The sequence below is a fragment of the Chiroxiphia lanceolata genome, chromosome 10, assembly GCF_009829145.1.
Source record: "Chiroxiphia lanceolata isolate bChiLan1 chromosome 10, bChiLan1.pri, whole genome shotgun sequence".
Taxonomy (NCBI): Eukaryota; Metazoa; Chordata; class Aves; order Passeriformes; family Pipridae; genus Chiroxiphia; species Chiroxiphia lanceolata.
This window is the reverse complement of record NC_045646.1, coordinates 23581369-23606652: the sequence shown is the minus strand read 5'-3', so window position 1 is coordinate 23606652 and position 25284 is coordinate 23581369. Positions and strand designations below refer to the sequence as shown.

General features: G+C 47.7%; 1 protein-coding gene and 1 long non-coding RNA gene across 2 annotated transcripts; both read left to right on the top strand.

Moving 5' to 3' along the window:
• Positions 1–1252: 1252 nt before the first annotated feature.
• Positions 1253–3717, top strand: LOC116791685. Its single transcript, XR_004358820.1, has 2 exons — positions 1253–1390; positions 3001–3717. It is a non-coding gene; the product is annotated as an uncharacterized LOC116791685 (long non-coding RNA).
• Positions 3718–5204: 1487 nt separating this feature from the next.
• UBE2G2 (ubiquitin conjugating enzyme E2 G2) lies at positions 5205–25284 on the top strand. The gene is made up of 6 exons (XM_032697932.1): positions 5205–5299; positions 11966–12001; positions 12088–12133; positions 17448–17566; positions 21371–21511; positions 23374–25284. Exons 1-6 carry the CDS (start codon positions 5257–5259, stop codon positions 23484–23486), a joined length of 498 nt encoding a protein of 165 aa, XP_032553823.1. The 5' UTR covers positions 5205–5256; the 3' UTR covers positions 23487–25284.

Below are 25284 nucleotides of genomic sequence, written 5' to 3'. Positions count from 1 at the left end.
AAATCCCAAAGGGGCCGGTGTGTGCTCTTCTGAGGGCCAGGGCAGGGAAAGAGGCCGAGATGGACGCTTGGGGTAGATCCTCTTCTCCTCTCCTGGCCCCGCACACCCCTGTGCTCTGGAGGGCTGCAATCCCTGGGGAGGTACTGGATCCCTGGGGCTGGCACAGCCCCGGTCAAGAGGCACCTGCCTGTGCTGTCCGTGGGAGAAGCAGCCCCAGCCTGGCTGGGCCTCCTATTTAGGGGGTCTCCTCTGGAGAAGCCCGCAGCTGTTCCTGTCCCTCTGTGCAGGGGCTCCCCCAGCAGCGCGAACATCCCACCCTGCTCCCTCCTCGCCCGTGCCCCTGGGCAGGGCCGGTCTGGGCTGTGGCGGCGTCGAGGCCGCGGGCGGGCTGCGCTTTGGGGCTGGAAAGCTCGTGCTCCTGTGTTCTCCACTCGCAGGCGGTGCCGTGGGGCCGGTAACGGTCATTCCGGGCGGTGTCTCGCGGCTGCCCCGGACAGCGTTCCCAAGGCCCCGCCCGGGTATCCCGTGCCGGGCCCGCACAGCGCCCCCCTGCGGCCTCGCCTGGAAGCTCTGGTATAGTCTCGGTCACGTCCCCTTTGCCCCGCCCCCTTTGCCCCGCCCCCCGCCTCGTGACGCACTTTGGGGAGCGGCCGCCAGGCTCCCGCTCACGCGACCCGGAGGCGGAGCCGGGCGGGCGGGCGGGGCGGGGGCGTGGCCGAGGCGCGCGCTGCCGCGGGCGGCTGGAAGAAGCGTGGCCCCCCCCACCATGTCGGAGGAGAAGCCTCGGGTGAGGCGCGGGCGGCGGCGGGCAGAGGAGCGGTCGCAGCGGTCGCAGCGGTCGCAGCGGTCGCAGCGGTCGCAGCGGTCGCAGCGGTCGCAGCGGTCGCAGCGGTCGCAGCGGTCGCAGCGGTCGCAGCGGTCGCAGCGGTCGCAGCGGTCGCAGCGGTCGCAGCGGTCGCAGCGGTCGCTTCGCCGCGTCCCGGGCACGGCTGCTGGGCTAGCGGGACAAGACTGCGGGGCGGGCCGTGGGGAGGCGCAGGCGGGCCCGCCTCCATAGGGACCCCGCGACTCCCCCGGCCGAGCTCTGAACCCTGCCGTGTTCCATCTGGGAAGGCGTGAAAAGAGAGAACGCGTAGATCAGCCTGAAAGTTGCGGGGCAGCACGGCTCCGTGGTGCAGTTCAAAATGAAGCGGCTCGCCCCGCTGGGCAAGCTCATGCAGGCGTACTGCGGGCTCAGGTAGGCACTGACCCCGCGCCCCCCGGGCAAGGGTCCCCTCGCTGCTTCTCTGCCCGGAGCCGGGAGCGTGCCGGTGCGACGGGGTGAGCCTACGCAGGCGTGCGGGAGAGCGAGGAGTTGGGATGCTGGCAGCTTCTCGGTGTGGAGTTCTCAGTGAGTGGATGTTTCCTCTAGCTCCTCATGTGTTTTCCCTGATGTCCTGTGGCAGCGCTACCAGAATTCCTCCAGTTCTGATCCTGGCCTTGAGACAATTCGCTAATCCTCAGTCCTGTTATCTCTGAAAAGTTCATCAGCTTTGAGTGCATTTTCTATTTGGAAAATGGCACAAAACAAATTCTTCCATCCCACAGCTTCCTCGTGGGCTTTTTCCTTCTCCCCATGTCTCTCCCACTGCCCAATGCAGTTGGGACTGCTGTGTTTGCAGGCGTTTGTTGGCTGCTCCGTGTCAGAGGCTGTTCCTTGGTGCCTTCCTAAACTGGAGAGGGATGTAGCCCCACCATCCCAGTTCCTGAGCCTAGAGCCCTCAATGCCTCTGCTTTACACAGAGCAGAGGGTGGGGATGTAAATGGCTTTGGAAGAGGAGTTTGACAGTGTTTCCCCTCATCTGTTACTAGCAGGATGCTTTCTTCACTTATTCAAACTTTACATGCTGCTCTGTTCTGTGCCTGCTGCATCCAGACACCTCTCTGTTTGGGAAGGAGAGGTGAATACTTGGGGTTTTGGAGAGGTGCATGGAATTTTAGTATTCCTTTGGCTCTGTGTGTGACAGAAGGGTGAATCACACAGGGATTTCCAAGGATTTGAGAGGGCGGAGCAGTGCTCAATCCCTCAGGGATTGACAGGGAATAAAGACTTCCTCGTGTGATTAAACACTGTCAAAACAGGTTTCAGTTGAGTGTTAACTCAGGTTTTAAGGGCAATATAAACTTACCAACATTCAGCCTTCCTCAGTGTAGACAAGGAGACAGATATGCCCTTGTATTTGTCCTGATGATTAAATTTAAATCATAGAACCACAGGATGGTTTGGGTGGGAAGGGACCTTAAGGCCCATCTCGTTCCAAACCCCTGCCATTAGCAGGGACACCTTCCACTGTCCCAGGTTGCTCCAAGCCCTGTCCAACCTGGCCTTGAACACTTCCAGGGATGGGGCAGCCACAGCTTCTCTGGGGAGCCTGTACCTGTGCCTCCCCACCCTCACAGGGAAGAACTTCCTAATATCCAACCTAAGCCTACTCTCTGTCAGTTTGAATCCATTCCTCCTTGTCTTTTGAGTGTTAATTTTGTTAACAATTTGTTCTGACAGTAAATCCATGAATACTTAGTTTGGATTTGGAAACACAAGTGTAGTTTCTCCTGTTAATTACTTTGAACTCGCAGGGTTTGTCAATGAGGCAGATTATATTCCGGTTTGATGGACAGCCAATTAAGGAAGCAGAAACACCTGCGTAGGTATGAAAAACACTCTTACTGCAAATTGCTACACAGATATTCTGATGTCTGCCTGATGATTAAAGGGGCTTGAAATCAAAATGATCCTGAAATAGTTGCTCTGGGTTTAGCATGTTCCAAGTATTTCCTTCAAGGTGACTGAGGGAAAGTGCTTCATGTGTTAATTAATTAAAGTTGTCCCTGAAGTGCTCTATTGCTGGTTAGGAGCAGAAACCAAGTACTTTTGTCATCGTGTGTCTTTCAAGTTTTCTGTGTTACTTATGATTTCCATATTTTTAAAATGTTAAAATAATTCCTGTGTTACTCCCACAGTTAGAGATGGAAGATGAAGACACGATTGACGTGTTCCAGCAGCAGACAGGTGGAGGGTGCTAAGACATGCTGTCCTCTGGAGAAGAGGAGTTTCAGGATCCTCATCTCACCTGACTCTCTCATCTGTCCTCGAATTTGCTATTTTAATAGTGAACAAATGAGCATTCCAATCACACGGGGCTCCTCAAAACTTCAGTTGCTTGTTGTCTTTGACATTCTGCATGCACAAGTCAAAACAGTATCTGCAGGGATGGATCAGCATTTGAATTGGGCCAGCTTGATTTAAGTTCAGATTAAGTCATGCATATTCTCTCTGCTGTGTTTTTTTTTTTTAATTGTTTTTACTAAATTTTTTTTCTTTCTTTAAACCTATAGCCTGAACATTCATCCGTGTGTTGGGACGTGGAGCGTTCATTCCTGGCTCTGTTCAGTCTTGTGCCTCTGTTTAACTCAAATTATGTAAATCAGTGTATTTTCACGCTAGTTTTGAGCATGAAATTTTACTTTTAGGAGGCACCCAAGAGGAGGAACAGAGATACTGGTTTTAAGTTCTTAGCTCGTGTTGCAAACGCAGTCGGTCCCTTGGGCAGCATTGAGCCCTTGGCATGGGCTGCAACACGAGACAGTACTTACAGCAGAGTTCAAATACTGAAGGTTGACATGTGTTTTGTCATGTTATGATAAAGGTGTCCAAAATATACTTTTTTTATGCAGAAATGAGATTTTTTTTTTTTTGTCCTGAATTATTGCAGAGAACTGGAGGTGGCAGGGCAGTTGGTCCAAAACCAATGCTCGCAATAGAGCAGTGGTGTTTTTTGCTGTAGAAGCTTATAAAAATCCCATTGCTGAAATTCCAGCCGTTTGCTGAGTGCCAGGCAGCGCCTGTCCCTTCCTCCTGCTCCCTTAATTTTGATTCTGTTTCACCCTGAGTAGTAGAAGTCTGCAGCCTCAGGTTTCTTTTCAGTACTTGTTTTTGGTAGATAAACTTGATAAATGGGGGGGGGGGGGGGAAGCACTTTTCAATGTCACCAAACTGTGCAGAAAAGCGGGTGAGCGAGGAGAGAGGTGTCTTCAAAATAATCACCTGCTCTCCTGTCTCCCTAACCTTTCGAAGTTTAACGATCTGTGTGGTGGTTTGGGCTGCGTGGAGCCCGTTCCAGGGGAATTTTAACTCAGGCTGTCCTGCTGCTCCATGGGATTCATACCAGCCTTTTCTCTTTCCATTTGGCCACGTTAGATCTGCTCCCGCTTGTAGGAATCTCACTGGAAGGGCCCCCGTTTTCCTTTTTCGTGTTCCTGTTGGTGGGCTGGGGTGGGACATCCCGCGGATCCCGTTGTCTGCTCTTGAATTTGTACGTTGATGTGTCGCCCTTTGCTGCTGCACACAGTTGTGATAAACTGAGAAAATGATTCGGGCTAATTAAAAGAGAACAGTGTAAGGTCAATATGACCTGGAGAGAGAAAAGAAAAACAAATCGTTAAACTTAATTGGGCCCCTATAAAGAGATAAAACAAGTTACCTCCCTTTTACCTTGTGTAAGATTTATAGTGAAGGAATTTTGTTTAGTTAGCTAGATAATAGCACCTTTCTTAAAAATTTATAACTTTGTATAGATAACAAGCAAACATCTGTTGAATGTCTGACTTAACTATATGTAATGTTTATGCTTATGTATAATGAATATTCATGAATTAGTTGGAAATAAATGTAGAACAACTGTCTTCGTTGGGTGTGACAGGCGTTGGGAGTTGTTGAACCCCCTCCCTGATCACCCAGCGCTGAATTTGCTTTTATCATATAATAAATTCTAATTGGAAATCAGCCGACTGGGTTTCTATTTCTCACACGGTGAATCCAGTCTGGTTCTCGGGCTCCCGCCTCGTGCTCTCAGTGGCCCTGTCCTGGCTGGAAGGGCCCGTGCGGGAGCCGCTCCAGGCACCACCTGCACAAAACCCCCCTGGGAGGGGGCGGTGTTCCTGCACAGACCCCGCTCCGTGGGGTGGGTTGCCGCACAATGCAGCACTTTGCGCATTACCCTCTCTCCCACCCTGGCGCAGCAGCTGCCGCGTTCCCGTCGCTTCCCACAGGCTCGCCCCCGGGAGCGGGAATTCCCGGTGCGTTCCCGGGCACGCGCGGCGCCTGCTGGAGGACTGGGCGCTACCATAGAGGCGCGGGCGGCGGGATAGAGCGCCTCCCCCCATCCCCACCCCCGGGCGCTCTGGCCGCGCACCCGGAAGCGGCGGCGGGGCCGCGCCATGGCGGGGACGGCGCTGAAGCGGCTCATGGCCGAGTACAAGCGTGAGTCGCGCTCCCTGGGTCTCCCGCGCTGCCCCTCCCGCCGGGATCCTTCCCACAGCCCGGGAGGGCCCGCGGGGCGGTGGCGGGGCAGGCCAGGCCAGGCCGCGGGCCTTCCTGCCCCTGCCGCACCGGCTGCAGGGCCCTCCCCGCGTCCGTACAGAGCCCCCGGGGCGGGGGGTGAGGGGTACCGAGCACGGGGCACCGCGGGCTTTGGGGAGCAGCTGTGGCGAAGGGGGGCACCCTCGGCACCGCGGCCCCCTCTCGCAGGTGGGACACAGCCTGTGCACCGGGACAGGGGGGGCGGGCGGTGTGCGGGTGACACATCGGGGACTCCGCGCCTCCAGGAGCTTAGTCATGGGCGAGGCTGGGAACCCTGGGCAAGTGGCCAGTTACTTTCATGCTTTTCCCTGTTAAGATTTTCCAGATGTGGAAAGTCTCTGTTGCAGAGCTTTGTTATCTCAAAGATCATTAGAGGTGTTTACCAGGATAGATACCTTCTAGTTGTGGCTGCCTCATCCCTGGGAGTGTTCAAAGCCAGGTTGGACGGGGCTTGGAACAACCTGGTGTAGTGGAAGGTGTCCCTGCCCATGGCAGGGGTTTGGAACGAGATGATCTTTACAGTTTCTTCCAACCCAAACAATTCTGGGATTTTGTCCTTAACTGAAGTGGTTAGTAAAAGCATTTAAACTCGAATGTAGTGATCAAGGACATAGACTTGCTTGTTTGTTTAAAAATCAGCGTGAGAGGTGACTTGGAGGAGGTGGAAAGCAGTGATCCAGACCAGCCCCCCACAAGGAGCAGGGACTGGGTCCCTCTGGGAATGCCACTTCTCCTGGGATGAATCATCTGCTCCCTGGTGAGCTTGAGAGGTGTCTGAAGGCGCCTTTTGTTGGCAAGAAATATTTGTTTGTTTAACTCCTTGCTTTTGGGCTCTGATGCTCTGCCTTATTTATTATGGCAAGGAATTAAAATGCAGAAACAAAGTGTTTGGTGGGGAAGGAGGGAGCTGGGCTTTAAGAACTGTTCTCCTGCTCTAGGGAAGGTCACTTACTGCACTCCCCAGGCTGTCCAGGGACGGGCAGTCATTTCTCTCTCTGCCATGGTTTAGTGGAAGATTCCAGCCTGAGTAAAATAGAGTATTTATAGGCACACGTTCCCTGCCAACACCGTGCCTGTTCCCAGAGCACAGGTCTGTAAGCTGAGCTGTCACACAGGGGTTTGGGGGGCCAGGCTCCCCCCGCTCAGGGGGTGACACTGACAGCTGGGAGTGGTGGGCAAGCCCCGTGGGTGTGTGGGCAAAGCCTGTGTGTCCTAGAAATCTGCATTTTCCATTGTGATCCAGAGGCACTGACCTGAAAAACAACCACAGAAAGACTTGGCTCTGCTTCTGTCTGTTCTCTTGCATCAATCCCCTCAGTCCCAAAAAGCATTTTTGATCCTCTGTTGTTGAGAGAGAGTCAGAGATCTGACTGGAGTGTCTTATATGAATTAAATCTTTAGGAAAAAAATTATATTAAAGGGCATCAGAAAAATTACTTAATGCCATGGATAGACATGAGGTGAATCTTCTCTGCCTGGTTTCCCAGGGTAACACTAGTCATGAACTGAGATAATGTTTGGTCTGTGATCTGCCTTTAGAAACACTTTCCCACCTCCAATAAAACACAGTATTTTAAAAAATTAATGTGACTAACTGCAAAGTACTTTGAATTCTGGAAACCCAAGTTGCAGCAGTGCAGTTATCCAGACGTTCTGGTGTCTGTTGCTGCCTGGATTTTCCTGGGCTGCACGTGCCTTTTCTGGGTTGTTACTTTCCTTGAGCACCTCAGACCCTGCTACAGACCCCAGAGTCAAGCCTGACTTAAACCCCTCCCCTAGTGTTTCACAGAAGGCTGGCAGTGAGCCGTAGCTCTTCAGAAGCTCTCATGCCCTGTGCAGGTTTTCATCAAAAGTTATTTTGAAGAATAGAAACAGTTCCTGGTCATGAGCAGTTCTGCTGCCCCTTTTTGCAGAAAAAGAGCAAGCCCTGCCTTGGGACTGAGCTGTGAACTTTCCATTTCCCCCTGGTGATGTGAGTTGCTGGTGTGGATGCAGGCACTGGGTGATTGTGAACATGAAGATGGTTTTCAGTCTTTGTAGAAATTGGTGAACACAATCTTTTGCTTTCCCTCTTTCTCCTTTCTATCTCTCCTCTTTAGTTACTTCTAGTCATGACAGAGGTGTTTGGCAGTCAGTCCCTTGCTGGGGGATGTATTTTGCTTGCCAGACTTCCAATTCTTTCCTTTTCTTTTTCAGTTTTGGTCTTTGATTTTCTCTGTGCATGTGTGCACACGTTTCAATCTTTATGTAATATGTATTTATTGTTGCTTTATGTGAAAAATGCTTGACATTGTGAGGAGTTTCTACCTGTCAGAGCCCAAATATATTATTCCATTTTGTGAGAGGCTGTGAAATTGCTCTGGTTTTCTTTCCTTTAGAAAAAGAAAGGGATGGTGGGTGTGGACAGCCACATCATATGGATTCATTTTTTTGTCCTCATTTAGATCTTTGTTTGCATGTTTGGCTTTTTTCTGCCTCATATTTATTATCTACTCTGCCAGAACTGATTTGGCTAAAGCCTTCAAAAATATCAGATATAAAAAAGGGCATTATTTTTATTAGAGTCTGTTGAGTTTTGTCTGTTATTTTTATAGAGTCTGTTGTTAATTCTAGATGTGTAATAGTATTAAGGCCTGATATTAGCCTCTCAGTAGCAGCTTGTATTCACAGGAGTTAAAGAGATGGAAAGTTTACTGCTTCCTGGCTGCAAGATCTTGAAGATATCTTACACTGGCTGAAATTTCAAATCTAAAATGGGTTACTTTGGAAGAATTAAGTCAGATCTCTAGAGACCTGAGAGCTATTGTGCCTGGTTGTATGCCCTGTATTTCCTTCCTGGTACAAAGAGGCAATAGAGCAGTAGGTTGTAATGCCAACAGGTATCTTTGGGAGTGCTGTCGGGTTAAAAATACGAGATTTATGTTGTGAGATTTGAGAATCCACAGGAATAATACATCTTCTGAACCTGGCAGCGCTTCAGTGAGTGCTTCCCATCCTTATTGCTTGGGAAGAGTTCTGTGGAGCCAGAAGAAAACTGACCGTTTTCAAGTACCTCAGTCCAGATGCTTTCAGATAGGGCAGTGAGCACGCCCTTAATGTTTCCCGAGTCCGGGTTTTTAATCCCCTTGGAGGTACCTAAATTAGGTGCAGCTTTTAGAAAAAAACCATACTGTTGGACGTCTCTTATCGGGATGCGATCAGTCTCTTTATTGAGACCTTTAACAAGAAGGTGTGTTTTCAGTTTTCCTGAGAACAGTCTCCAAGGTGGAATTGGCTGATAATGACTCCACAAAGAGCAGTGAAATGAAGGTGTTGATTGTGCACCAGATCTGCCCCTCGTTCCCAAGAGAAGCATCACAGTTCTGTAGTGTCAGCTGTTTTGAGCTTACAAGCAACGACTTTCCTGGCTTTCCCCTTTACCTCTTTCAAAGCTGATTCGTTTCTTGGCTTGCTGTTTTATTCTTTTTTGCAAATTAAGTCCTCATCAACCTCTTTGAACCTCTTAGTAGGATGTTTCTGCTCGTGCGCGTACTCTGTAGGAAGCCGAGACTCTGGAATAAAACTCCTTAACACCAGTTGTAGTATTAGAAGCAGGTTTTACTTTATTACAGCGCTGGATGCAGGGGGGATGACTCCTCCTAACGTGCATCCTTGGCTCCAGGTGGTACACCTATTTATTAGCCAGAAGTATCCATACCAGTTCCATAGGTGGTTACAGAACATTCCACGATCTTCCATAGGCGGGGTTTTCTTCACCTTGGTGTCTTTAGGGACCTCTGGTGGTCTTCCATACGTGGTGTCGTTTTTCACCCTGGTTATGTGAGCTGGGCAACATGTTTCTGAACAGACTGGGTTGGGCTGGTTTGACTTGTTACAGAGCTCTCAACATTCAGCAATCGTTTCTTTGACCGTCACTTCTGTGTCAGTGATTTACAACAGGAACCCAAGGCTTACCTGGAGGGAGCGAGCTCCCTGGGCACAGCAGGGGGCTGCTTTATCCCACGGATCTTGCTGGTGGCAGCTCTGGCAGTTAGCACCATGTGAAATGTCAGCATAGGTGTCCTGGCTTTGATTGTTCAAGGCCAGGCTGGATGGGGCCCTGAGCAACCTGGTCTAGTGGGTGGCATCCCTGCCCATCCCAGGGGATGGAACTTGATGAGTGTTAAGGTCCTTCCAACCCAAACTCTTCTTTGCCTGCCTCAAAGAGCCAGCTGCTGCATCAAGTTTGGGCAAGCTGCCTCTCTACAGTAGTAAGTGTAGCTTCAGGATCTGTATTTTCCCTGTGAGTGCCTTCTGTTGGATACTGTCCATGCTTAGCCTGGGCAGAGGGCTCAGCTCCTTGCTATCCAAAGAAGGGTAATGGAACTGGGGAAGGCTCTGGAGCACAACTCTCATGAGGAAAGGCTGAGGGAGCTGGGGGGGCTCAGCCTGGAAAAAAGGAGGCTGAAGGGGGACCTTCTCACTCTCTACAACTCCCTGACAGGAGGGTGGAGCCAGGTGGGAGTCAGGCTCTGCTCCCAGGTAACAACAGCCTCACGTAGCACCAGGGGAGGTTTGGATTGGATATTAGAGAAAATCTCTTCACTGAGGGAGACTGTTTGGCCTAGCTGGTCTGTCAAAGTCGTTCTGCATTTGATCTGAGCATTCGTTTTAGCCTTTCACTGCTTTTTGCTGCTCATGTATAAATAATTGGAAAAACTACCCCCTAGCATTCCATTTTTGGAGGGTCTGGTGAGCCTGAAGCAGCTGATGCTGTGTCAGATCCCAGCAGTTCATGCTGTGCAGCTCCGAAAACTGTACTTGGAGTTTCCCTTTGAACAGCTTCAGAGAAATCACTGGGTAGGATGTGACCATCCCTGTGGAAAAGAGGTTTTTCTTTTCTCAATGACCAGGTGTAGCAGCAGCCACTCAAAATCAAACCTCCTGTGCACCTGACTGCCCAGTTCTCACTTTGCCTGATCCTTAAGAATGGAAACCTCTTTCTCCAAGGGGAGAGCTGAGCAAGGAAGTGGAGAATTGAACCTGTGATCTCATGAAGACCCTTTGCTCTGTGGCCTTTGGCCCATTGCCCTGGTTTTCGTTGGAATGGAGAGCTGTATGGCACACCTCTGCTTGGCTGCCACCACAGGGGATACACAGGTGCTGCTGGCTTTTCCAGGGAAATCATGGGAAACATCAGAGGGATTTTCTTAGAGAGAGCCACAAGATGGAGCAAAATGATTCCGGGAGCTCCTGGGTTTGACATCTCCCTCTTTCTGTCTAAAAGCATCAACAATAAAAGCTGCTGGAGACCCACTGTGAAGCTGGAAAAACCTGTCCCTGAATGTCAGGACATTTTGGGAAACCATAAGGCTGAGTTTCAGTCTGGGGCTTCCGGGCTTTGGAGCTTCAGAGAGGGCTGTGCCAAGGTTAAGGGCAACCTGAGGGAACAGGAGAGTTTCACGGTCTCTCCTGTCAATGCATCTTGGCACATCTTTGAACCCTACAGTAAAGGAGCTGCTCTAAGACAGAAGTCTGTTCCATGCAGCAGTTTTCACCTACAGCCTAACAGAAATTAGGTCAATCATTTCATTTATTGGTTTGTGACTTCCCATATTGCCTGGGTCCGTGTTCCTGCTCGTTTTCCTGCGTGGGAATGAGCATGGTGGTTCTTGTGGCTGTGTTCTATGTTACAGGCTACTGGTGCTCCACAGGCCATTGGTTAGGAAACACTGTGCTGGAAAAGCAGCTGGGAGTGTCACCTCCTGCCACCAGTCCCACTGGCTGACCTGCCAGCACTGTGGGGCTGATGTTGAACCCCTGGGACTGCAGGCCACTGGTTGCCTGTGTGCAGCTGAGCTGTGCCTCCCCTGCTGCTGCCACCCTGCAGAACATCAGAAACTGGAAGTTGATGGTCATTCCACTAGACAGGAGAAAACCTGGTTGTTCTTCTATCAGCACATGGTGTTACTGGGCTTCACCAGGCTTGAAATGGGGGGCTGATGCCGGAGGTTATTGTATGAATGTCTCTGCTTCTCCTGCTTTTGTGTCATTCTGGGTTTTGTACTGAAGTGCATCAAACCTGAATGGGTGCATAGAGGTCACAGTAATAGAACCTCTTTGTAGGCTGTTGAGTTTGTACTTGCAGATACCACAGAGGTCCCAGAGGGGGGTGTTTCTCAGGCTCCGTGGAAAGAGTTTTTGTTTTCCCTCTCATTTTTAAATTGTTGCCCCTGGGAAGATAGTGGACTCGATGATCCTGGAGGTCTTTTTCAATCTAAACAATTCTGTGATTCTAAGACTAATTCTGGGAGGCTGAAGAAGCCCAAAGTGCCAGATAATTTTGTCTAGAAAACTTGTCTTGCATGTAGCAGTTAAATTGTGAGCAGTGGCATCCTGGGCCTCCTGGATGTGAAGTTTTGCTCAGTGAAGCACGGCCAGGAGATTCCTCCCATGGTATCCTCAAGCTGTTCTCCAAGGGTGTTTGGTGGTGGGGCCTCTGTGCTAAGCTGTGGGCAAAGCAAACACCACCCAAAATGCTCGGGCTCACGGGTCACCTTAACCTTCCTTGTGTTTCTGTTTCCACAGAGCTGACCCTGAACCCACCTGAAGGGATCGTGGCAGGTGAGGAGCCGGGTGGGGTTTGTGCTCTCTGGAGCTGTAACCTTGTGTTCAGGTGGCACTGAGCATTGTTCTGTTTTGTTTCACAGGTCCCATGAATGAAGAGAACTTCTTTGAATGGGAAGCCCTGATCATGTGAGTTAATATTGTTTTGTGTCTGAAATCAGCAGTTGCATGCTGTGATTAGTTTCTAGGAGATCAAGAATGTAAAAAAATTACTATCAGTTCTGTATGACATCAGCCTTGGCCTACCTTGACTGGGAATTCCTTCTCTCACCTAAACAGGGAGTTATATTTGGATTTTAACCAGGATGATAGAGACAGCATTGGTGAAGTGTACAACTTGTGATCACTTGTTGTACAGGTGTCATAATAATAAGCTTGCAAATTTTTCAGGAATCTTCATTTGGGCTCCCTTGACTATGTGTTACATTTACAAACGCTGTAGGAAACAACAAATTGCTTGTAGATCACAGAGCTGTTGGAACACTGCTTAACTGCAGGTGCAGGGCAGATTTTAAGTGGAGCAAAATACACAGATTATTAGCGACAGGAGAAAAAAAAATCAATGTCTAGAATTAATTTACTTACTATCCAGTCTTTTTTCTAGAAAATTTGAAAGGTTTTGATCTGAAAAACTATTCATAGTTAAATAAAAAAATCTTTTGTAATTCTTTAAACTTCATGAATAGATTGGTGTTGTGAAGAGTTGAGTGCAGTGGTTCTGTATAGAAAGCTCTTCTTTTGGTGAATAGCTCTGAAAAACCTGTTGTGTTTTGGGGGTGGCAAAGACTCCTTTAAAAAGCTGTGTTCTCTCCCTTCCACTCCCCAGCTGATGGGTATGGTTGTTGGTAGCAAAATTAGCCATGAAAAGACAAAATCTTCCTGACCAGCGTCTTAGGAGTTGTCTTACCTCTTTCTTGTACTCTTAGTCATGCTGTACTTTTGGGAACTTTGAGTACGTGGAATAACTTGTGGTTTTTACAAAATAAAGTTCTAAAATGGCAGAGGGGAAGAAAGGAGACCTTTGTTACTCACATCTGACAGTTTATGCAAATGCTACACAATTAGAAGAGGAAGAAGCTTTAAACCACTAAGTTCATCTTGAATCTGATGGTCTATTATTGGGGTAGATCCCGGCTCTGTATTTCAGGATTCCTTTGGTAAGAATTGGTGATTTCCTTTCCTTCAGCCAGGGCTGGGGGGTCCTGGAGGACTCTGGGAGCAGCAGGTGGTAGCTGTGGCCCCACTTGCTCTGTCCCCACTGGGCTCTGGGCAGGTTTTCCCTGCAACCACCAGTGCTGACTGGTGAGATTCTCAGCTGGCGTGGGTGGCAGAGTTTTCCTAGCTCGGTTTGCTGGGAGTGTATTGTCTAGGGATGAAAAACAAGGTTTCTGTCTCCTGGGCTCAGGCACACAACCAATACAAAAGCATCCCGGGCTGTAGTGAATCCCCTGTTCCACACAAGCTGTGTGGGTGATCCTGCTGTATGGCAAGCAGGAGCCTCTGAGTTATTTTAGGCCTTGGTAAGTGGAGGTTTGGATTACCACTGCTTGTTTGCTCACTAATGGGAAGAGTTGGCAAATGCCTCTGCTTATGTGCAGCGATTTCTCTTGGGATAACAGGTTGTGCTTCCTGGTAGCTCAGTCCCCTGAAATTAAACACTTAGCATGGAAATAGGTTGGTTGTTGCCTGACACCAAAGATTTTGGCTGCAGGGTCTTATGCTTTCTGCGAGTGGCATAGTCAGCACATGTGCTTTGTAATGTGCCAGGTTGCAGGTCAGACAGCTGTGCATTGCTGGGAGTGGAAATCCCAGAGGATTTAATGCACTTCTTGGAATATTCCTGCCTCTTGGTACTTTCCCTTAGCAGAGGTTGTGTGGATGAGTAGAGCTTTGGTTTAGCCTAGACAGTACTTTTTCATATTTCCCATAATGTTCCTAAAGAATGAAGTTGCTGCTTGCAGACTTGAAAGCCCTTTAAAGTGCTGAGTGTTGAGCTTCAGGTCTTTGTCAGCGTAAAATGAGAGGCGGAGGAGGTGCTTTCATTTTGGTTTCTGTATTGTGTGTGTGTCATAATCAAGTTTTATTTTAAGATCTGCTCAATTCTGAAGCTGTGGTACAATAGAAACATGTTTACCCTAAACACATTTGGTTACTTTCATCTCTTTACAAGCCCTGTTAGTAGCAGTGTTTGCATACCTTTGGAAAGCAAGCTACACGTCTTGTTTGTATTTGTGGTGATCTCTTCCAGTGTTTTGTAATCTCAAATCTGCTGTATGAGATTCTGGGAATGAGAGGTGTGCAGATGAGGAAATTAGAGTAAAGCTGGCTTCAAATTTTCAGATGGATGATGTGCAAAATCTAGGTAACATGATAGTGAAAAGAACAGAATACTTTTTGCCTTCACCCAATTTATATAAAGCTAGAGCACACGTAATGGCAAATAAATTTTTAAAAAAAAAAAGAGACCTAGGAGAGAAAAGACATCTCTCATTTATCAGTTCAGAGGTGGGCTGGGTAATGTTACACAGATTGATGTAAGAACTTGGCTCAGAGATAAAATAATGTCTTTTTAAATAATGGAAATAATAATTTGTATTTCCAGTGTTCTTGCCCGCAGCAGCAGTGCTGGAGGAATGTGAGACATATAAATGTTAAGGCTGTATTGACATGTCTGAAGGACAGAACAGCTCTTAACGCTCCCAAAATGAGTGTAATAGATCAAGAGCTGAAAATACCACGTGGAAACCTTTCTGAACAGCGGAGGTGGGGAGTATTTCTGAAAGTCAGATCTTTGCAACAGCGTTTCAGGAGAGTTTGCCTTATGCTGCCCAGTTCCTTAGCGCTGTGTGAGGTCCTTCAGGCTGTCTCCTTTTCATGGATTTAACATTTCAAGGCTGAGTTTTACCCTCTCTAGTTGCCTTGTACAAGTGTGTGTTGCTATTACAGTTTATCCCCAAAAGACACAAAACCACACGATTGTTAAGAACTTTATTAGCCTAAAGATTGCTTGAAAACTAAACAATATAAATTGAAGTCAACTTTTCAAAAAGCTGTCTAGAAAGGTAATTAGAGCTATAATTAGGCTTATGACTTTTGTCTCCATTCCTCTTTTGGGCACCTCGTGATTGTGGGGTTTGGTCTTTTTCCAGTTATCTTTTTACAAATAAGCCATTTACAAATGTATTTGAAGCTCTGATTATAGAATTAAGAATCATGGAATCATTAAGGTTGGGAAAGACTTCTAAGACCATCATGTCCAACCTTTCCCCTAACACTGCCAAATCCACCACTAAACCATGTCCCCATGTGCCACATCTCCGTGTTTTTGAACACTTTCAGGGATGGGGTCCGTGTTTTTGAACACTTTCAGGGATGGTGACTCCACCGCTGTGCTGGGCAGCCTGTGCCAGTGCCTGACCACCCTTTCAGGGAAGAAATTTTCCCTAATATCCAATCTAAACCTCCCCTGCACAACTTTTGGCCGTTTCCTCTTGTCCTGTCTCTTGTTTCCTGGGAGCAGAGCCTGACCCTCATTTCGCTTGACCTTCCTGTCAGGGAGTTGTAAAGAGCAAGAAGGTCCCCCCAGCCTCCTTTTCTCCAGACTAAACAATCCCCATGAGCTGTCCTCGTCAAGGCGCTTTTCCCTCTTATTTTGGCAGATACCCACCACCCTTTTCAGCCCCTTGCCTGAGTAATAGCCGGCTCATGGAGGTCAGAGTTTCTCATTTTCATGCTTAAAGTCAGCTGTGGAATCACTGCAGAGCAGGGGGGTGATTGCAGAAGCTGCCTTGCTCTTACCTCCCAGGCCCTGCTGATGTCCTTTTTGAGCTGAAAATGATGCTATTAAGTTCAAATGCTGAGTGTTTTGTAGCTGCAAATGCTGTCTTGGATTAACTTTAATAATTTCTTTGAAGTTGATCCTGGCAGCGCTGAGTGGCTAAAACAAAAGCAGGGCCGAAAATGGAGTGTGTTGGGTTGAGCCTATTTGACAGAAGAGCCCTCAAGGCTGTGGGTTTGCTCTCAAAACAGAACATAAGACACCCACCAGCTTTTCAATGCCTGTATGTACATACTCTCAGAAGTTCAACAATAAGCCTTTAAAATGCAGCTGGAATTAAAATGGTCATGAAAAAATGCATTCAGTTTACTCTCAGATGTGAATTGAATCCCGACTAAATTTAGGGAAAAGGCCGGAAAGGGAACAAAGTGGTTGAGACAATTTAGCTTTCATTCTTGCATGCTGTTGATGCATTTCTGTTATCTTACCTGCCAGTGTCAATGCTCGGGTTTAAATCACATAGTTCTTGTGTTTATCTACCAGCCAAGTCTTTTGAGTCCCAAAGTCTGAGAGAGTGAGTTTCGTAAGGCTTTAGGATTTGCTGCTCTCGGTTTTCTTTTTCTCTAGGTTATCAATGGCTGTCTTAATTGTTAGGAATCCTTGAACTTTTAATGTTCTTTCTGGCACGGGGAATGGGGACTGGGAGGGGGAGGCATGAATATATTCCTAAACCTTATTTCCCAGTCAGTAGAATCTTTGTTTGAAGGGCTTTTTACTAAACATATCAGGTTTCCCTGCCTACCATTTTCAGTGCTGAAGCTTATTTCGTCATTTTTCCAATCAAGGGAAATCATGTTTATGTTACAACTTCCAGATGGTTCATCAAGTTTGAATAAATCATGGCTAATAAACTTTTTTTTCTGCTCACTTTTCAAAAGTGTTTTATACAGGCAGGGTAAAATAGTTGTCTTCATGTTCTCAACTCGATTGCACTTTGAACTAGATGCGGAACACAATAAGGAAATGTTTCTACAAGAACCCTGGTGAAGCCATTTGTTCTCCACATGCACTCGAGGGAGGACAAACTCAATACCTGAAGTCTGCAAAGACACATTGTTGTCCTGCATCTCCTCTGGCAATTATGGTCTCAGGGCTCTGTTTTTATTTTTGCAAACCCTCGCTGTGTTTTCTGCATCAGACAGCGATAAATGTTTGTGTGGTTGTTCTCGAGACTGGCAGCTGGGATCTCTGTGAGGCTTATAATTTATTTTTGAGCTCCAGTATTTGACATCTCTGTCTTGTGCAGCATAACAGTATCTTCAAAGGCAGAGGAGTCCCACACCTGCCTCTGCTTTCTCTTGACGTGCAGACGCTCAAATCCTGGAACATGCCTTGGAGCCAGATACTCCAATTATATCCAGACACACCCTGCTAATTAAACAGTGTTGTGACCTTCCTAGTAATTTAGTGTGCAAGCTTTGATTTCCCCCTTGCCTCCCAAGCCTTGTATTTGGATTTAAGTTTATGAGGTGTGGGGTAAGAGCATGTTAACTCTTTGTTTCCCAGAGAAGATGATCCAACTGAAGCTTCAGACATCTCATTTAGACAAGAATTTGGGTGAAAGAGCTGTTTAAAACTGGTGAATAATGTTTTACCTGTTTCTAGGGGTCCTGAAGACACCTGTTTTGAGTATGGTGTGTTCCCTGCTATCCTGAGCTTTCCACTCGACTACCCATTGAGTCCTCCGAAGATGAGGTTCACGTGCGAGATGTTCCATCCCAACAGTGAGTCTGATGCAGCAGGATGCACAGGGGAGTGGGTTGCTTGTGCACTTTTAAAAACAAATTTGTGCAGCAGGAGAGCTGGTGTCCTTCCTGAAGGTGGTTCTCTCCCTTTCCAGCCTTGGCCATGCAGCAGGAGCATTCAGCTGTCCAGTTTTTCCTCTGTTTTAGGGTCCTTTTCTGTTAATCACATTACTCCTCGTAAACCTTTTGCTCCTTAACAGTCCAGTAAGGATTCCAAAAAAATTCACTGCCTTTAAGATAATTCTGGTATACTTGTAACTATTGGATAAAGCTGAATCTACAGCTGAATCTTCTATACATGATGTGAGCCTTAGTGAATTAATACAGGCTCTTTCCAGTCATAGAGTCATAGAATATACTGGGTTGGAAGTGACCTATCAGAATCATTGAGTCCAACTCCTGGCCCTGTGCAGGACACCCCAAGAACCACACCATGTGCCTGAGAGCGTGGTCCAAATGCTTCTTTAACTCAGTCTTGCTCTATGGCTTGTATTTAGGTAGTTTGGTGTTATTTTAATGAGTGAAAAGTTGTTCATGTTCACCAAAGTGTGGGTGCAGCTTCGTCAGGCAGCATGAAGTCACAGGTTTGTTTAACATTTCTGATGGGATCTTTCTGAAATACAGAGTGCTCTGTCCAAGCAGATGACACATTTGCTGGGCGTTTAATATTAAGACTTTGCTGACCTTTGCTCTGCAACTCTGATTGCAGTTGTACTCCATGATGACAGAGATCTTTTCCAACCTTAGCGATTCTGTGATGGTGACAATATTATCTTAAGAGTTTTCAGTGGAAGTAATTGCAGTAACAAGAAGTACAGCTAACAGGTTTGAGCCTTGGACATGAAAAAACCATAAAGCCCCCCTTTGCAGCCTGGAGCACTGCCTTCTGGCATCAGCCTTGAAATTCTGTATAAAATCATTGCTTATGACATCTTCTAAATCAACGTGGATTCTGTAAAGGTTGTTTGTCATCACCCAGGTTCAGTGGGCTGCATCTGTGTTCTAGGCTGTTAGGTCTCTGCCACTTGGGAGCAATAAAAGGCAAATGCTGTCCTCCTGCCTAATGCTTTCTCTCCAGCTGATGTTCCCACACTTGCAAAACACAAGTCGTAACTTCAGCTGGGAATTGACTTATTTCATCCTATTCCAAGGAATTTTGCAATTTTGTGAAGTTGTTCTGTTCTTCCCTTCTGGAAGCACCACTCGTGCAGGTTCTTGCCCATTTAATCCACATCTTTCTGTTCTCCTGGGGAAGACACACCTGCATGTCACAGGGTAGAAATGTGTGGACATGCCTAAGGCAGTGTGGCATCACCTCTGGAGCTCTGGTGTCCACAGCAGGGCAGCATTTGGCACTTGGAAGCAGTGTGGCCACATCAGCACCTTGCTCCAGCTGGACTAATTCACCCAAAATTCTTGCCAGGACTGGTCTCCGTGAGCAAATCCGTGTCCACACAATACTCTGCAGCTCCCACTGTGGCCTTGCCTTGAGGTTTGCTGCTGGCAGCTACGTTGTGTGCAGCATTGCCAGGAAGAGTGGGGTGCAGAGAAGCACAAACTGCCTGACTCTGTGTTACAGGATGGCTTTACATATGGGTGCTTCTTCCATGTGGTTAACTGGAGCATACTAAGGGGTCAGCTCAGTTCTTTAAAACTCTGGGTCTTGTAAGTCTGAAGTTTAGGTCACCTGAAGTAGACACTCGAGTCTTTCTTCTCAGCTGGGGTTGTGCTGGGCTGATTCTACCCAGAAAGGCTGCACCTCTGCTTTTTCTGTTCCTTAAGTGCCTGTTCATCCTGCTGTGAGAAATTGCAAGGAAAATGTTTAAAAAGTCTGCTGTGTTCCCTCATCGTTGCAGTTTATGTTATGTGAAGGGGGAATCAAAACATCTCTGAACTATCTTCTCTTAAATTAAAATGACCTTCTTGGATGCTCTGGTGAAGACAACTTCAAAGTAGTGATTGATGGCAGTGCTTGCATTAGCACTGAGCGACGACATGGAAAGATCATAGGATCGTCAGGGGGGATTGGAAGGGATTGTTGGAAGGGACCTGAAAGCCCACATCATTCCAGCACCCTGCCATGGGCAGGGACACCTTCCCCTAGACCGGGTTGCTCCAAGCCCCATCCAACCTGGCATTGGACACTTCCAGGGAGGCGCAGCCACAGCTTCTCTGGGCAACCTGTGCCAGGGCCTCACCACCCTCACAGGAAAGAATTTCTTCCCAATATCCCAATTCTTCCCTAATCCTGCCCTCTGTCAGTTTGAAGCCATTCCCCCTTGTCCTGTCCAGGCCCTTGTCCAAAATCCCTCTTCAGCTCTCTTGGAGCCCCTTCAGGCACTCCAAGGCCTCCCCAGAGCCTTTTCTTCTCCAGGCTGAACACCCCCAGCTCTCCCAGGCTGTCTCCAGAGCAGAGGGGCTCCAGCCCTCAGAGCATCTCTGTGGCCACCTTTGGACGTGTTCTAGCAGCTCCACATCCTTCTGATGTTGAGGGCCCCAGAGCTGGAGGCAGCACTGCAGGTGAGGTCTCACCTGAGCGGAGAGGGAGAAGATGAGTATGTCTTCCTGGAATCAGCCTTTGCCATCTTGACTGTGCCGCTGTGTTCCTGCTGTTTGAAATGAGGCCCTGCACAGAGAGTCACTCACACTGAAGCACCTTCTACCAGTGGGTTCCTAACTTGCAAGGAGAAGTGCTGATTTAGCACCTGCTGTTTCCTCCTCTTCCAACAACGGCTAGACCGGCTCCAGTCCCCAGCCTGGGGCTGCAGGAGGGGATGTAAATAAAAGTCTTCCACAGAGCTTACGTGTCACAGGCTTGTGCAGACACAGCTGGGTGAATGGAAGGAACTGGAAATGAGCACAGCTGCTTCCAACGGTCATTCCCGCTTTGTTTTGTCTTGCTTCCCTGGCAGTGGCACAGGTTTGGTCACCTGAGGAACTGAAGCACTGAAAGTGCTTGGCTCAAGTTGTCCTCCCCTGGGAGGCTGCAGAATTAGGCCATGTTGCTAGAGCAGTGTTTCCAACTGTATTCTCTTTGTGTTTCCTCTTCAACCTTTGTTTGGTTTGTTACCAAGTCAGTAGAGTCCAGTCTCTGTTAAGACAACTTGTACTGTTGCAGACACTTTGCTTGTGCTAAAGGTGTAGAGGGGAAGATGCCTGAAACTTTAATTCATAGGTTTCCTTGTTTCCCGTGCTTTAATGCAGCTGAGCTTTAAGCAAAATGGAAAAAAAAAAAAAAGTTGTGGGAATTCTTCTGATTACATATCAGTAATGTTCAAAATAAGATCAGTTCTATTCTTTATGATATATTTATGTTATGGTTTTTAGCATAACACTTTATTTTTTATCACATTTATGTTTATAGCATATTTAACGTAACACTTTTCCCTCTTTTGCTTAATTATTTTCACAGTCATGGTCCAGTAGAGGACTCCAGTGGGTGTTCAGTGCATTCGGTTCCATTTAAGTAGGACTGGTTACCTGCTTGGAACTGTGTCTGTGCATAAATCCGTGCCTTATTCCACCAGGCTACATCTATTATGTTTCCCATGGAGCCTGTCACTGGTTATTAAATGACACACGAGTGCTCCCAGCAGGTTTCTGTTGGGGAAGGACTTTGTTAGATTTGCTTAAAGATTTTTGTCTTTCGGATTTTGTGTCCACTTGCCTTTGGAAGGGGAAATTTAAAACTGGATTTGGCCTCAGTCAATACAAAGGCTAAAGATCTGGAGAAGCCAAGTGTTTCCACTGAGTAACAACCAATCCTCTATACTTCTTGCTCAGTTTACCCAGATGGGAGAGTCTGCATCTCTATCCTTCACGCTCCCGGGGATGATCCCATGGGATACGAGAGCAGCGCAGAGCGGTGGAGTCCCGTGCAGAGCGTGGAGAAGATCCTCCTGTCGGTTGTTAGCATGCTGGCAGGTGAGCAGTGCTGTTCTGTCAGCAGGTCCTGAGTTAGCTGGAGCTGCCTCTTGCTGCTTGCTTTGTTAAGTGAGCAGAGCACATGTAAAACTGCTCAGCAGCAACCACAGTTCTTAAAGCCTCTTTATTTATTTATTAATAAACCAGTTTTCTGAAAAGAATTGGAAAAAAATGCGACTGAATCAGTAACCAGGTGTTCCCAGCTTTGGAAGCAACTGCAAGGCTTTCCTTCCAGGTTGGCAGCAACCGAGCTGGTGGCACTGGTCAGGTGGTTCCAGAGGCTCGGCTGGTTCCCTGCTCCTGGACAAAAGCTTCTTTGTATTTGCTGTGGTGTCCGTTCAGCTCTTAAAGCTGTGGATTAGAGCCTGTGTTGAATTTGGCTTTGGCAGCTGGAGTGTTACCAGATCTAAGCAGTACAGTAAGCTGGAGCCCATGGCCTCTGTGATTCAGAAGCCAGCACCCTCCATTTCTCTTTGTTATTCCTGGCCTGGGAATGTGCCCCACTCTGCCATCTCTGGTTCAGGGGAAGGCTTCTTGAGAAGAGACCTGGGGTGAAAAACTCTTTGTGCATCCTTTTAAATGTTTTTTCCTAAATCCAGTGAGGGCCGTGGATCAGCTCTGTCACGTACAGCTCCCTGAAAGATGGATCCTTTTCCACATAGTGGACAGAGCCACTGAACTGCCTGAAGAGGGCAGAGCCGTGTCCCTTAGAATTGGGTTTGAAGGATAAATGGGTTTAGAAGCAGCAAAGCTGATCAAAGGGCAAGCAGCAGATTCCTACGTGGGACTGTTTTAGCTTTGGAATAGTAACCTGCTGATGGGAAGCTGTGCAGGCAGACAGCACCTCCCTTGCTGGGCTTCCCATGGCCTCGAAGAGCTTGGTTTGTGGTGCAGCCTTACCTAGACTGGTAAGTGCGGGAGTCAACATGGTCTCATTCTCTGTCTGTGCATCCTGTTTTCCCATGGCTTTTGGAGTAATTAGGCTAAAACATCAGCTTCTTTCAGGCTGCTGGCCAACTCTCAGCTCTGGCTCTGCAGGCAGCATAAGCCCAAGTTTACCTGACTGGGTCACCTGCACACCTACTGGTTTTTACAGGTGGACCATCTCATGTTGAGAAGGATGTGAGCCAGAGAAGGAACTGGGCCAGAGTGGGTTTGGACTAGTGTGTGAAGGGAAATGGGCAGTGTGTGTTCTGTCTCAGTGCCTTGTGTAATCCTGGGACAGTGTCCTGCTGTAGGCTGCCCACAAACCTGACAAGTCCTGTGTTTCCGCTCACCTCTTTTCTAATGGGGAGCCCCCCTGACCCCAGCACTTCATGTGCTTTCTAAAGCGCTCCGAAATCCTCAGATGAGAGATGTTGCAGAAATGAAAGCATTCTCTGGGTTTCCTTGGTTTGTTTTGTTGTTTTTTAATAGAACAAGCCATCTCAGTGAGTGACAGAGCCTGTTTGGGTGGCCTGGTTGTGGGGGCTTTGTGTCTGGGAAGCTGCAGAACCAGGAAAGAACATTTTGCAGGGAGCAACGTGCGGTTTTAAAACCCCTTGATGGCGCTGGGGGTGCCCCATTGTGTTGGCCATGTGCGTGGTGGGGCTCTGCTGCTGAGAGCACAAACAAAAGGAAGTCCTTTTCCTCTGCCACTTGTTTCTCGCCTAAACTCGACCTTGCTGTGATATCCTTTCTCTTGTGGTCAGTTAAATCAGAGCTGTTTGGGAATCTGGGAGCTATCACTGGGTGTTCTTTAGTGGTGTTTCTGTAGTCCCAAGGAGGAGAAGTGTATCAAAGCCTCGGGGGAGTGGCATTCTTGAAGAAGCAAGAAGGTCTTGTTCCATTGCCCACTTACCTTTCAGTCTTTCTTGTTTCAGAGCCAAATGATGAAAGTGGAGCCAACGTAGATGCCTCCAAGATGTGGCGGGAAGACAGAGAACAATTTAACAAAATTGCCAAGCAGATTGTGCAGAAGTCACTCGGACTTTAAGCTCACAGAGAGACTGAAGTGTTTTGTATTTCTCTCCACCTGGAAACGAGCAGTGCTCAGTGCTGGTACCAAAAAGGAAAACTTTGTAAAACTATTGGCCTAGTTCTTATCATTTGTTATTTATTTACCATCTCTCTTCTTCCGCTGCTCCAGAGAAGCCTCTAGTTCACAAGCTAAACTGTGTGGAAAAGGGATTCAGTGCTAGGGAAAGAATACAGAGACAATGCTGTTTCAAAGGCTGCTTGTTGCTACCTCACTTTGTGGTGTGGAAAGCCTGGAGACTTGGCAATCTGCAGCCCGCCCTCACCCATTTGCTGTTGGAGAGCAGCGCTGGTTTGGGTCAACTGCTGGAAGAATTAGTTGTGTTTTTTTAGGTAGCGTTGCGTCTGGAGCAGTAGTAGACAGAAAATAATCTATCCATTTTATGATACTCTCTAGGTTAAGGGCAGGATTTGCAGTCAGATCTGATTTGAAAAGTATAGTTAGCGGGAGAGGCTACAAAGCAAGGTTATAGTTGGGGTGTGTTAGCAAAGAAAGGAACTTCAGAGAGGATGTAGGGAGCTGTGAGGACTGGCTGGGGATCTGGAAGGTGCTGGTGTTCCTGTGTGACACTGTGAGTTTGTACTGAGCCTTTGAGTCAGTGTTGGCTTAGCAGAAATCCCAAGAGCTGCTTTATTACTCCTTGAAGACACTCAGTTGTAAACTTTACACTCAGTTAGAGGCACAAGGTGTAAAGACTGGATTGTGAAACACTTGGATCCAGGTTCAGCCGGACAGCTCTGTGAGCTCCTCCCCTGGTGACACGTGGCTTTTGAGAGGATTCGGCGCTGCTGGCCTTTGCTGTTACAGCCCAGGTCACCCATTTTCAGGTGAACGAGCGAAGATGAACATGATGAACTTGTTAAAATTACCTGTGACACTCTATGCTGAGTGCCCTTATGTATTAAATAGGAGCCAGAGAAGACAGGGGCTGTTTTCTCGAGGATGGTACGATGCATGTTTTGAACTGCAGTGTTGTAGCCGATATGAAGGGTGCAGGAAAAACCAGCTGATCAGTTCCTAAAACTGCTGAGGGGCCTCTGCTGACCTTTCTGCTTTGCGAGCCAATCTCACGTGTAGGTCCACATCTTCAATTTACTACAAGCAATAACATGCCCATTGACAGCACACAGAGCCTGATTTTGTTGGCAGCTTTAAACGGGCTAAATCTGACAAGGGCTGGTTTTCTTTTAATGTGAAGAGCGTGTGACATGGAAGGAGTCGCAGCGTGGAGAAAGCTCTACAGAGGTGATGTGTGCATGTGCGTGGTACAACTCGTCAGTGTTTCTGTCTTGCTCTCCGTGGTGCAGACTGCACTGTGCCATCGTTCTGCACCTCTGAAGGGTTTGTATTGCTACAGCTTGCTGATTTTTACCTCCTTGTAGAAGTAATTGTTGCTTTGATGTAAGGGTGGGAGGGGGACCGGACATAGCTTGGGAGCAGAGATGACAAAATAGTGTTGTACCTAACTAGTATTTCAAGGCATACAGGAAAATGTAGCACTTTACACAAACTGGGAGCGTTTTTTGAATTGAAGCAGAGGGAGGATTGCTCCTGGGAGCACTGCAGCCACTTTGGGGAACAACGCTGGAGAGCTGCAAAGGGCCATGTGGCCAACGATGGATTCAGCAGACGTGGCGAAAGTGGGGTTTGGTTAAGTGCAGAGTGTTTTATTCATGTGTGCTTACTCATTATCTTGATTTTATGGTGGGATTTAGTCTGTATACTGAAAATAAAGTGATTATATTTTCTCCTTTCA

Coding starts and splice junctions, on each gene's coding strand:
- UBE2G2 (XM_032697932.1), top strand. CDS start 5,257: ATGGCGGGGACGGCGCTGAAGCGGCTCATGGCCGAGTACAAGC. Junction 12,002..12,087: donor ACCTGAAGGGATCGTGGCAG/GTGAGGAGCCGG, acceptor TTTGTTTCACAG/GTCCCATGAATGAAGAGAAC. Junction 17,567..21,370: donor CGAGATGTTCCATCCCAACA/GTGAGTCTGATG, acceptor CTTCTTGCTCAG/TTTACCCAGATGGGAGAGTC.